The sequence below is a fragment of the Metopolophium dirhodum genome, chromosome 3 (assembly GCF_019925205.1).
Source record: "Metopolophium dirhodum isolate CAU chromosome 3, ASM1992520v1, whole genome shotgun sequence".
In the NCBI taxonomy this organism is placed as follows: Eukaryota; Metazoa; Arthropoda; class Insecta; order Hemiptera; family Aphididae; genus Metopolophium; species Metopolophium dirhodum.
This window is the reverse complement of record NC_083562.1, coordinates 6,034,887-6,048,533: the sequence shown is the minus strand read 5'-3', so window position 1 is coordinate 6,048,533 and position 13,647 is coordinate 6,034,887. Positions and strand designations below refer to the sequence as shown.

The following is a 13,647-nucleotide window of genomic DNA, read 5'->3' as shown; positions in this document are numbered from 1 at the left end:
ATTGAAAATTTAAAACAAGGCTCCACGTAAATAGGTTATATTTAAATTACTTTATTCACAATAATATCATCAAATATACTTGGTAAAATCATAGGCTGACTGACCGTTTTCGCTCAGAATCGTTTTTCTTATACAATGATATTATATCATTGAATTCAAATTTAACACCATCCATTACAGCGACCCACTTGTAACCTACCGTACAGCAGAGCGACATCCACTTATCCACCTTTTTTTTTGTATTGTATTAGTTTTTACGTAATTAATCATTATTTTAAAATATGGATATAAATAACAATTTTTACAATTAAATGTATAACACACATTTATTTATACAACCGAATTATTAAATACAAAAATAATTATCAACTTAATTATTAATTAGGCACTTATAGTTGGAAAATTTGTCTAGAAAAATTATAAAGCGAATACCAAATAAAAATAAAATACAATGCAATACCTACTTGTCTTAAAATTTGAAAAATAATTGTTCTACTTTAAATTCCTAATTTGGTTTATCAATATTCAAAAGTTATCTACGCGAAAACTGTATCAAATAACTCGAAAATATCTAGAGCATTTAAACTAGAGATAAATTCCATGAACAATTTACAGGTACCTAAATGGTAATTTTCATCAGTGAATTAATTGTTTTGATAGCAGATAAACCTGTAAATATTATATAGAAATTAAGTATAATAAATTATACTAGAACATACCTAGGTACCTATTATTATCTTGAAGTCAGATCAGAAATTCAACAAAAATATTTACTGGTAAAATATGATGAAAAATTAATTAATTTTATGTTTAGAATCACTCACTTAAAATATCAAAGTATATGGGTTCTCGTATACTCCAAACTATATATCCTAAGCTAATCCAAAATAAGCTCATAACAGTCGTCAGTCATAACAATTAAATATTTCCAGAACTGATGTAAGCCAAAAACACTTCGTTTGAACTTTTGAACAGTCGCCAATTCAGTGGCGTATTTAGGAATTTTGCATGGAGTGGTCCTGTTAGTTTTCCAAACACAAAGTGGAGGGCTCCGCTACAGAATATATAAATATATATATCAGATGTTTAGATAGGTATTTATGAGACCAATGGAGGGGTGTCCAAACCATCACCCCCCCCCCCCCCCCCGTAAATATGCTACTGCGCCCATTTTCCATTATGAAACCGTTTGAAAAGTCAATCTTGCACCGAGTACTCATATCGGTCTCTGACAGACTGGTAATACAACTTGACGTGTTTTCATCATGTGTACTGATTTCACTTGAAACACATTGTTTTGTTCGATCTAATCAAAAAGTAATAAACGAAATGTCATTATAATTTATAGTTATACATCTACTCGAAGTCTTGAGATTTATAGTAACGTCCGGGATAGCTAAAAATTTAAATATTTTACCTGGTCTGTTGCGTAGGTAATCAAAGTTACCTAGTATAAGTTACGTGATAAAAATAGTGTCGGGTATCGCCGAATTTAATTGAAATTAAAATATTTTATTTAATGAGTAACGTAATTTTATTACTTTTCAAAAGTAATTTACCCAACACTGTAATAAAAGTTCAACGTTAAAAAATTTAAAACCCAAAGAATAGGTAGTTAAAATGTATAGAAAAACAGTCTTAAATGTATAGTAGAAAAAAAATGTTGATGCATACCTATATCGTACCTTGTCTTAGGAGCCAATATGGACAATCATATATAAAAAAAACACTTAACTGCAAAACCAGTTTACTCATTGCATTGTTAAGAATCTAAAATGTAACATAAAACACTTCAAGTATGTAAATATAGATGATTTTATTCAAAAGAATGGTACAGAAATTTAAACAAAATGTTTACCTTTAAAAAACAACTCATATATAAAATATTTTTTATATTTATTTCAAAATCAAAATATAGGACTTATAGTTTCTTATAGTGTTTTTGAAACATATTTTGTAATTATGAATATTACAAAATGTAAATAAAAATAAACAGTAATAAAAGTTAAAATAAATTATATTTTTGGAATAAAATCCGATATAAGTAATAAAAAATGCATTGAACAATTTGTTTTTCTTTAGTAGATGTTTATTGAGTCTCATGATTGATAACCATGAATGTGTATATAAATTGTATAAATTAATACATGTAACAATTAAAAAATAATAAAATAAATGATTTGTGAAATGTATTATTGATGAAATATACGTTTGTGTAGGAGATAACTCAATAGTGTTTTTATTTACCTATTTTATTTTTATGTGTATAGTAGTTATTAGTTATTATTTTCTAATTGATTATGTTTTTCAAATGTAATAGATTTTTAAAATATTGCAATTTAAGTCTTGTTATGATAACTAAATAACATAACAATATTTAGATTACCGACAATTGTTAAGTTAATATAATTAACATAATATAAACAATAATTTTAATTTTTACCACTTATAATTTTTTTTTTTTTTACTTATATTATTTATACTATCATACACATAATAATAAAGGTGTTGTTTAGTTGTGAAAAACATAAAATCAATGTAAACAAAAACGTGAGCACATTACAAAACGTTGAAATCTATCAACTTTTTATAGTTATAATTTAAATGAAATGATTTCAAGTGTTTTTAATTACATAAATTTAAACAAATAATAAAAAAATAATTGTTTATTTTCCAATGTAGTATTGCATGAATCATGCTCATTAACCTAATTTATTATGGTAGGTTACAAAATAAATAGCTATTTAATATGTCTACAATAATTGTTTTTTATAATATAATTCTGCGCCTTGGGATCTGAAAGGTCCAACCTTTCTGTGTGTGGCAGTTATGAAATCTGAACTGCCAGAACAGATGTTTCATCATAATGAATTTAATATAAGAATAAGCTTTAATTTTTTTATTTGTCTGGCCTTAGGATACATTTATCCAAAAAGATTAAGATTGACCTTTTTCGCGCAGATTCAATATTTGATAAATAAAAATTAATAAAACCCCAATTATGTACACAAAAATAAAAAATTAACAATTAATAATAATTAAAATATTTTTTACAAATAAAATAATATTAATCACATAATAATTTGAGGATCAGGTACTGAAGTACTGATTGATTTGTGTGGTAAAACCTGTCCACCGTTAATGTACAGTTCATCTTTAACAATAACATCTTCTCCAAGTACGGTAGTATTTTCCATACGCACCCAACATCCAACTACTGAACGCCAACCAATTATGCAAGAATCCAACCACGTATGTGATTTAACTGTAGCCCCCGCTAGTATGGTACACCTTCTTAAGCAAGCACCATCTTCAACAGTTACATTTGGACCAATAGTAACATTAGGACCAATTTTACAACCTTCACCTATAGTCGCAGTTGGATCAACTAGAACATTACCAACGACACCATCAGCAGAATACAATGAAGTTGGACTACGTGTCTTTAACGATGTCAAGTACATGCACATTCCTGAAAATAAGAAACAATTATTATAGATACTTAAGATTCACGAGATCCATACAAATTGACATCTAACCAGTTAGGAAATCTTTTGGTTGTCCTACATCCATCCAGAATCCTTTTAAGTTAAACGCATATAATTGACCGTCTTGGGCCATAAACGGAAACACTTCTTTTTCAATGCTTGTTGGTTCCAACTTAATTCTATCCAACACAGATGGATTTAAAATGTAAATGCCTGCATTGATTTTGTTAGAGACAAACTCTTGTGGTTTTTCAATGAAACTTTCTATGCGACCAGTGTCTTCATCATACATCACAACACCATACTTGGATGGCTCTTCAACCTTAGTCACCACAATTGTACCTTCACGACCATGCGATTTATGGAACGCAATCAAGTCTTTAAATGGATACTCACAAATAATATCAGAGTTTAAAACAAAAAATGGTTGGTTTTGTTCATTAGCCAACAAATGTTTGGCTAGAGCTAAAGGTCCAGCCGTGCCAAGCGGTTCAGATTCATGTGAAAAAACTAGTTGAACACCAAGTTTCTTGGCCTCATCACTCATCTCTTTTTCCATCTGTTCAGCACGGTACGAAACGGCCAATATAACCTAAATTCAACAGTCATTATATAAGTATTATATCAAAAATATATAAAAAAAAAAATAGCTATAGGTAAGTACTAAGCAATGAAAGATAATATTATTAAGTTAATTAGGTACCATCAAACCAAGTTCTATAAAAATTTAATAATAAAATCTAGTTGGTAAGAAATTGAAATTATAAATATTAGTTAGGTAACTAAATGTTTTGTTTTTCAAATACAAAAGTTATATTTTAACTATATGTACTCAATAAGATAAAGAACATTGAGGGACTAATAGAAATGTGCACAGGCGCACTGGGTCTTGGCCCGAAAAAGCACTACCTTGTACAAGACGCCACAGAGGTGTCGAATGACAAGTCACGCAGCTGGAGGGGCGATTAGAGGTGTACAAAGACAAGGCAAACCGCCGGGACATGTTTACCTCTCGCACACCGACTGTGACCAGGGCTTCGATCTGATGGAGTATCATCGGCTTGTTGGCAAACTCGACGAGCGGCTTTGGCCGGCTGAGCGTGAGTGGTCTCAGACGGGTGCCGTAACCGCCGACCAATATCAGGGCTTTGGTTTGGGCCATTTTCGTGTCGACGCCGCACATGTCTTTACATGCCCCGAGTCCAGCCGTCGGTCGTCTCTATACGCCGGATCTGGGTTGACTTATCCTCGGCGTGCGTCTCTTGCCCGGGGGGCCGATGACGTGCTGACGTGCCTAGTGGAGGCGGTGGAGACCTGTTAAACGTTGTCGGTGCTCGAATCGTGGGCGACAGAGGAGTCGGCGGCGGACGTCGTCGAGGGTCGTCTTCTGAAATGCGGACGGTCCATAGTGCGGATCGAGACCAACGCGGTGCGTGACACACGGATGATAAACATTAAACGTGCCACGTCGTATGACGATCCAGATGAGTCGGTCGGAACGCGGCGGCGGAGGCCAGCCACTCAGAGCATTTATTCTTTATCGGGTCGAACCGATTGGGAATTGGGAACTTGGATAACGCGCGCGACCACGACGGATTGCCACACGCACGCAAACGCACACGCACTACGCACGCACCCACTATAATATTATTATTATTATTATTATTATTATCGTCGTGTTATTGTAGTGTTGTAGTTGTACACGCACGTACCCATTAAAATAATTAAAAGACGCTCAATTATTATAATGACTACAATATGATGGAGTTATTAATGATTATTGTCTTGCCGTCGTCGTGGTAAATGATAATAATTATTGACAGTCGTGAATCGTGACCGTAACGTAGGCGCACTTTACGGCCGCGGTGAAGAACTACAGCAACACAGCAATGGACAGATTATTATTATTATTATTATTATTGTTATTTTCACGAAATAATTAATAAACGCTGTTATCATCGCGCACGTCAGAGATACCAGCTTATCACGTCAACAACAAACGAAAATTACTGACGATAGCGGCCGTTGCTTCTATCTATTTTTGCACCGGTAGATGGCAGCCATCCCGCACCAGATCGGTTGCGCGTTTTTGGCTACGTATTTTTAAATTTTGTAGTTTGTCGTCAGTCGTCACCAAGGTAATTATTATAATTCGGTCACTCGGCGGTCAAACACTTTAAGCTGCGTTCACGTATTTTTTGAAACTTGTAATTTTTTATGGGCAACGAAGTGCACGGGGATCAGCTAGTATATTTATAAATATCAGACGTACGGTAAATAATATTATGTAATATGTACAAAAAATGTACTATTTTAAAATTCTCATAACTTGCTTCCAAATTATTACAACACCTAAAAAGCCTATGGGTGCATAGCCACATAGGTATTATATTTTCATTTAAATTTAATAATAGGCCAATTCAAATAGCGGAGGTACCTAAGTAGATGTTAACAAATTATGACAATTTACTTCATTGATACAAAATCAATGTACGAATGTACCTAAATACTGAAAGTAAATACAACAAATTTTAATTTTTATACTATATTTACAATTAAATAGGTAGTAAAAAAAAATTGTACATAAATACTTAATGTAAGTATACAAAAATTACAACACATTTTAAACAATATTTACAATTAAATAATGAAAAAACAACCATTAATAGTTTCTTAATAATCTAGTATTTAATTCTTTATTAATTATTAAATCAAGAAATTCCATCACTGGATAGATTCTTCCTTCAAGCCTCCAACCCATCAATTCCCACTCTTGTACTTATTGCAAATAATCACATTTACAGATTGTATAAATATTGTAAAAAAAAAAAAAAATAACATTTTAAATCTTCAACTTTTATGTAACTTTTTCATTATTCTAACGTGTACCGTACCTACAATTGTTTACAAATATTTTGTGGTAATAAAATCCTAAAGCTTCATTTTATTTATTTAGTAATCCGTGTTTTTGTAAGGTGAAAGACTGTGAAACATGTAACAGAGTACAGTAAACCAGAAGACCTAGCAATACCATGACACTGAGAAATCACATTTAACAAACGTAAAGTACATGGAAGTATATGTGATTCTCAAGTGACAAACACGGGTTGCCAGACATACGAAAATGCTCGTACTTTTATGAGAATTTGGACCATTTGAAGGAGGTACGAGGAACACCCAGTGGCGTACTTAGTATTTTTAGTAGTGGGTGGATGACCAGAATTTCGGCTTACAGATTACGGTGTAATAATTATAATATTTAATAACACACATGTATTTAAAGAGCCATGGGAGCGGATTTGTCCTCATATCCGCCCCCGTAAATACGCCCCTGGGAACACCTAACCTTGTACACCTTTTATACAAGAATTTCAGCAAGATAAATATATCTATTTTTATTTAAAAGTTGGAAAATTAAATTTCGTTATATATTTTTTTATATAGAACTGGTATTATCTATGACAAAGTAGATAATACCATTTAACATCTTAAATCGTGCTACTTACCAAGGTTCAGGGTTACCTATCAGTTGCAATGGGAATAATATTGTGCACGTCACACGAGAAAAATACTAAATAATAAAATACATTTCAATATTAACATACCGGGTTCGTAATTCGGTGTTCCACAGAATAATATTCAAAACTGTTTCAGACTGTACCAGTTATACTAGTTATTATAACTATACAATATTAGCACCATAAACCCATAACCATTATTCAGGATAATTAATTATCCTATGATATTTCCCACCATCTAGTTTCAAGTGACTTCCGGATGCCAAGCACAGAGCTATTGATTAGTCTGTACTTGCACAACTTTAGTCTAAATTTCTAATACATTGAAAACTATGTTAACAAATGCTTTCAAGTAATATTCAAACTAAAAGGGAAATTATAACCCAATCGTAAATGTATAAAGACTACCTAGTTTTCTTTATACCTATTTCTGGATAACATAATATTGATTTTTGATAATAATAATAATAATAATAATAATAATAATAAAAACGCTGAGTCCAGTGACACGAACGTTGGTGTTTGTAATTGCACGCACAATTCGAAAATCAATTTAATATCACTATTACGAACGTATGGCATGAAGTTACCACTGTATTTAGTATTATCGATGATGATATGGTATTATGTTGTATTATATAATGTTTAATTTTTTTTTAGTAATACGAGAATCTTATCGCCACAGTACGAGAATAACTGTTTGAAAGTGTGTTAAGACCCCAATGTCCATGAATTGTACACAAAATAATTTAAGACAAAATAAATAAAGAAAACGTAATACTGAATAATCGTTTTACCAATTTGACGCGTCAACACTAAAACTGTGCGACCTTTACAAACTTATTGAATGGCCCGGTTTTCTTTAAAAATTACTTTAAGCCCATAACATATTAGTAGTATTCAACTGAATTATACGTTTATTATTAAATGAAAAATAACTAAATAGGTATACTGGACCATAGGCCTTATGCTTAAATATTGTAATATTATATTATAACCATTTCATTTTAAAAAATATTTGTGATTTGAGGCACCGTTTAATCATTAAGTTTGGGTCTGGATCATCGTGACCTAGGTACATGTTTTATTTATCTACGATATAGCCTATTAACATTTAAAGAGTTCCAATTTCTTATATTTAGCTGCTGTCCAGTCTTCTAACGATCCAGTCGATAAAACTAGACACTCTTGTGTAAAGTCCTGGGTAACCTGGTTCGCCACATAATTTAGGTCCACGAGATACTACGCCCATCAAATAGTATTGATCTTGGATGAAAAACATCATAGGTCCGCCAGAGTCACCCTGAAAACAATGATTTATCATTTAAATTATGAGGTCCAAATGTGCTAACTTCATAATAGGTATGCAATTAAAAGAGGAAATTACTCGACAAGCATCTTTTCCTCCCTTCGAATGTCCAGCGCATATTATAATTTTGTCATCGATTACAATATTGTTTTTCTCATATAAATATTTACAGTAAGTGGTATTCGTTATTGAAATTTGAGCTTCCATCAAATATGTATTGCGTTGTTCGCCTGAACAATTATATTATATAATATGTATACATTTTTGTAATAATATTAATTATTGTACATCATATATACATGTTTTTTATACAACGTAAATGATTTATTGTATAATCAATAATATTATTACGTTTATTCATTATATTTAATATATAGGTAGTATTACACTATTATGTTTACTTGAAACTGATGAAGGCTTGATGGAACCCCAACCAGCAACAAACGGCATATCAATTGCTCTCAAATTAATGTTTCTCACATCCGATGACAGCGGCAAACAGATTGGTTGGATCAATTCTGCAAATATTAAAAATTATTCCACCATAGAAACATAATATTCATACAACCGTATCGTACATTGAGTTTGCCAACTGTTTGGCACAATCATAGGTACAAACAATAAATTAATTTAAAAAAAAAATCGGTGATGGAAAAACTTACCAGTGTAAGCAACACTATGGCTTAATTTTAGTAATGCTATATCATTAGAAACCCCTTCAGGGTTGTACCCTTCGTGTATTATAATATGTTTAATCGGAATATCTAACGGAGTGGCGCCGTCATTGACGCTAGGATCCAAATTTAATTCACCTAATCGCGCCGTGGTCCTAAAAATTAAACCAAAACTTAATCATATATTATCATAAAAATATTGTAAAATAATTTTTTGTTATTATTTTCAAACGATCGTATTGAAGTTCCATTAAAATTCGATAAATTTACTTACAGTCTTATATTAACGCGATCTCTTACGCATTCGGCAGATGTTAATACATATGTATTCGTGATTAGCGTTCCACTGCACAGCCACTGTAGAAAATTATTATTTATATTTAAATTTCGATAACCAAGAGCTACCATCCAAGGCCAAGCACCTATACAAAAGTAAAATATTAAAATGAAATGTACAGTTTTCTTCAAGTTCTAACCTAATTGAGATTGACTCCCTCCAATTATTCGATCAGTAGAAAGCTGCCTTTGTCCACACGTCATTTGTGATGATAATGTATCCTTTGGAATTGTATTTTCCAAAGGGCAGCAAACTTTTGAAGTTTTACCTTCAAATCCACAAATTGAATTGCGAACAAGTATCAAATCAGATTCAGTGGTATTTGGGTCATGTAGTAGCAATATTAACTTTGTGCAATTTCTAATATCAATACAAACACCATTCTCATGATTTGGTGTACGGCATTCTGTTAGAAATAATAATAATAGTAATAATAACAACAACAACAACGACAACAACAAAAATAATAGGTACTTATTAATATTTTATACCAAAGATACCAGGGATTTGAACACAGGCGAGTAACCTAGCTAGTCGGCCGTGGTTAATAGTCAATAGTTAATAGTCAATACTTCGAGAATTCGAGTTCTGGAATCTAAACTTTTTACTTTTTGCCGTTGTTTTTATATAATTATTTATTTTTATTATAATAACGATTTACTATATTGAATTTAATACGGTATAAATTAATATTATCTTGATGATAATAATACGATTATACGATAATATGATTTATAATATTTGCAGATGTATATTTTATAAACATTTTAACTCTATAGTTTTACACTTAGATAATATTATGGAACACGGATAATGGATATTAGTTACAGATGCTCAATGAACATTATTATTAATGCAATTATTATGAGGGAGTGAAAAATGTTAAAAACGATTCACTTCTTATTCGTATTGCCAATTAAATAGGTAGGTAAGTAGTAATAGTACCTAGTGGTAACTAGTACCTATAAGTTATGTTACACATACCTAAAACATTTGTAGCTGTAGGTAAAACATCTTCATATTATATTTTTATGCAATACCCCGTAAATACTATATAATAGTTACAAAATTACATAATTTTGATACTAAATTTCATTATTAGGAATTAGAATGGAGAATTCGATAACTATTTTTCGGAAACAAATTTATCAGTGTTTTGTATTTCTTGAAAAATCTGTAATTTTGTAGTCAAGTGCTATAATTACAGTTAATTTTAAATGTATCTATAAAAACAATTAGCAAACATTTTTAAATTATAAACTAATAGGTAATATCACAGATGATGCGTTACGTAGTTTATCCTTAAGTCAGTGTACCTACTCAAATGTTGTTTTACATATATTATGTATATTTATAATATTAACTCACCATTTTCAGATTGAGCAATTGCCACACCAATCACGAATGCCATACAGATAAAATTTTGTAGTAATATCATGGTACAACTGAAAAAGAACAAATGATTATATTTATATTATTGTATTTACAGAGAATCGAGTTAAACTTTTCAAAGAATAATTAAGAATATGTATGGTATATTCATAATATTGTGGACAATTTAAATTCTTGTGTTACATACGTATATGATTTAAACTTTCTTGTGTTATAATATTTTCCTTCAATTTGTGTTCAATAGATTCCTATTAAATGGACATTTTGAATTCAAAAGTAGAACAAATCCAAATTTTTATTTTTTAGTTGTAATGCTAACTCTATACGATTATAGGTACTAGTCACGTAATGAATAACAATATAAAAAAAGCGGGTAAGTGGATGTCACTTTGCTGTACAGTAGGTTACAAGTGGGTCAATGAATAATGGATTGTATTAAACTTGAATTCAATGATATAATATCATTGTATAAGAAAAACGATTCTGAGTGGAGACGGTTTATCAGTCTGGATTTTTTAAATTGTTATTATTTATTATAGCCTTTAAGTTGAATTAGTATTATAATATTATAATTTTTTATCGGTTGCTACGGTGATAGACAAATCGATGGAATGGGAAATCCCATTTTAAGCGGTTTTTCGTAATTTGTCGTTGGGTTTTCCCGTGACATTCAATAACTATTGAGAAAATCGAAAAAAGACTTCTTTAAAGTACCATCTTGATTTAATTCGCTAAAAAATAAGGTACTATATTATGTTGAAATCAAAGCACTCCTTATGGTAGAAATTTTGTATACAGGATGTAAAAAAAAAAATAAACACCATTGTAAAACCACTAGCTTCCTTGCTCCGCTCAGAATCTTATACATCTACAGTTAAATAAACAGTAAAATATACAGTTTAATATCTATGTTACTTGGTTAGTTATTTTATTAAATTGTTAGGTGTGATATTTTCCTGAGTTAAGAGGATGTCAGCGCACTATTTGTTTTCTCTCTCTGGCCCACGCGCAATATAGATAAAACACATTATGCAGAATCATTTTTTCTATGTTTTTAAGTTATTTTAGAGTAAAATTACCCATTACAAAAACGATAGAAAATAATTATTTTGAGGGAATGACATATAGATTCATCTAAATATTGTCTCAAAACAATTTAATCGTAATTTAAATTCTCGACAGTCGAATACAAAGTCAAATAACAATAAAATATAAAATCGATATGTCATTCCATCAAACATATTATTCTCTATCTTTTTTGTAATGAGTGATTTTACTCTAAGATTACTTAAAAACATAGAAAAAATGATTCTGCGTTAATGTGTTTTGTATACGACCAGAGAGAAAACAAATAGTGCGCTGACATCCTCTTAACTCAATCACTGTCACAATAATTTAATAATAAGCAAACAAAAAGGTTCTTATTAGATATAATAACAAAACTAAAAATGTAAAAACAATGTAAACTGATAACTTGGTAACTTTATTTTTTTACTCAACTGGTTTATGATATTGATGAATATTATTTAGAGTAACTTTTTGTTTCTTGACAAGGAGACGAAAAGACGGAATAGTCACACGCGATTCACACAGAAATACCGTATTGCGAGTAGATATAATACAATTTTAAAACTAACTACTATTTAAAGAATTAATTTTTGTACGATTACAATAAAAAAAACTATTATTAAGTGACGTATATAGGTTATAGGTTAACCGCATTAGCTGGTGATAATTAGTATTTAAATAATAATAATTAGTATTATGCGAATTATTTGTTGCGTTGTAAACGGACACTAACGTAGTAACGTAAGTACTGATCGCACATCGATTCTTCTCAGCAACAGTTGTTTTATGTTGTTTTTTTTTTTTATATTTGAGTGCGTACCGACCTGTGAATAAGTGGAAAGTCCCGATGACGCGGTCCACAATCTCCGACGATGTTGTTGTACTCCCACATATCACTGTACACGTCTTATCGTCGATCGCGAATCACGGTTTAACATAATGGAGTTTTTTCTGTTGATCAATATTTGATAAACGAAAGGTGAGAGAACCTGTATAGAATTGCCATTTATGCGTAAATTGATATATTATTATAGGTTTTTTTATTATTAAAATGTCAATAATTAACATAATATATGTAAACCGTGGGTAATCAGTTATCAACATTTCTACACCGGAATACTTGATACGAAGTATACGTAATTTTAACTAAAACTACTCAGAGGTTGCATTTCCTGTAAGTAATCGGCCAAAATATCTAATTTAAAAAAATTTAAATAATTAAGTAACCCTAATGAGTTAAAATCTTAATTAAACACTTAAAGTACCTACATTTTTTATAGACCTGAGATATTATTATAATGTCTAAAATATCTTACATTTTTTAGAGCATAAACCTAAAGTGTATGTTTTGTAAGGCCCGTTATATGGTTTTCAGTGTTACCCCAATAACTTATTCGAGAGGGAGTATAATTTTATTTATCCCCAATGATTTTTTTTCAGCATATAATATGTTGTATACAGTCATTTTTCTCGTTTATTTTCGAAATGATTTATTTTACACAACGTGCGATCTTTCTACAACACCGCAGCTATCTATCTATTTATTTATTTACATTATTGAATTATTCATCAATTTATCGAATAATTATATAATATGTATATGAATGGTAGGTAGGTAATAGGTATACATCATGATCACACACCACCGTCATTACAACAATATGTACAAAATAATAAATATCCACCGATTCATACGCCGACCTCAAGCCGTTCGATATATTATTTTATTGTGTGTAGAGATTAATATATTCGTCTACAGCAATATACACAGAAATACGCTGTAATAAATTTTTTATAACATTAATATAGTTAATACTACGATTATTATATAAACTGTCGTGTTTTTCTATACTGCTACAGC

At 30.6% G+C, this 13,647-nt stretch overlaps 2 protein-coding genes across 3 annotated transcripts; both read right to left on the bottom strand.

Moving 5' to 3' along the window:
* Window positions 1–2,651: 2,651 nt before the first annotated feature.
* LOC132941455 (mannose-1-phosphate guanyltransferase beta) lies at window positions 2,652–5,381 on the bottom strand. 2 transcript variants are annotated; one of them, XM_061009516.1, is made up of 3 exons: window positions 4,498–5,381; window positions 3,540–4,080; window positions 2,652–3,472 (listed from the first exon to the last, which is right to left on the bottom strand). In XM_061009516.1, exons 1-3 carry the CDS (start codon window positions 4,669–4,671, stop codon window positions 3,072–3,074), a joined length of 1,116 nt encoding a protein of 371 aa, XP_060865499.1. In that variant the 5' UTR covers window positions 4,672–5,381; the 3' UTR covers window positions 2,652–3,071. The 2 variants fall into 2 exon arrangements, with proteins under 2 accessions (XP_060865499.1, XP_060865500.1); XM_061009517.1 differs by having other exon boundaries at window positions 4,398–4,536.
* Window positions 5,382–7,905: 2,524 nt separating this feature from the next.
* LOC132941895 (venom protease-like) lies at window positions 7,906–12,561 on the bottom strand. Its single transcript, XM_061010125.1, has 8 exons — window positions 12,219–12,561; window positions 10,695–10,771; window positions 9,466–9,732; window positions 9,264–9,411; window positions 8,978–9,144; window positions 8,717–8,833; window positions 8,394–8,545; window positions 7,906–8,309 (listed from the first exon to the last, which is right to left on the bottom strand). Exons 2-8 carry the CDS (start codon window positions 10,762–10,764, stop codon window positions 8,145–8,147), a joined length of 1,086 nt encoding a protein of 361 aa, XP_060866108.1. The 5' UTR covers window positions 10,765–10,771; window positions 12,219–12,561; the 3' UTR covers window positions 7,906–8,144.
* Window positions 12,562–13,647: the final 1,086 nt, after the last annotated feature.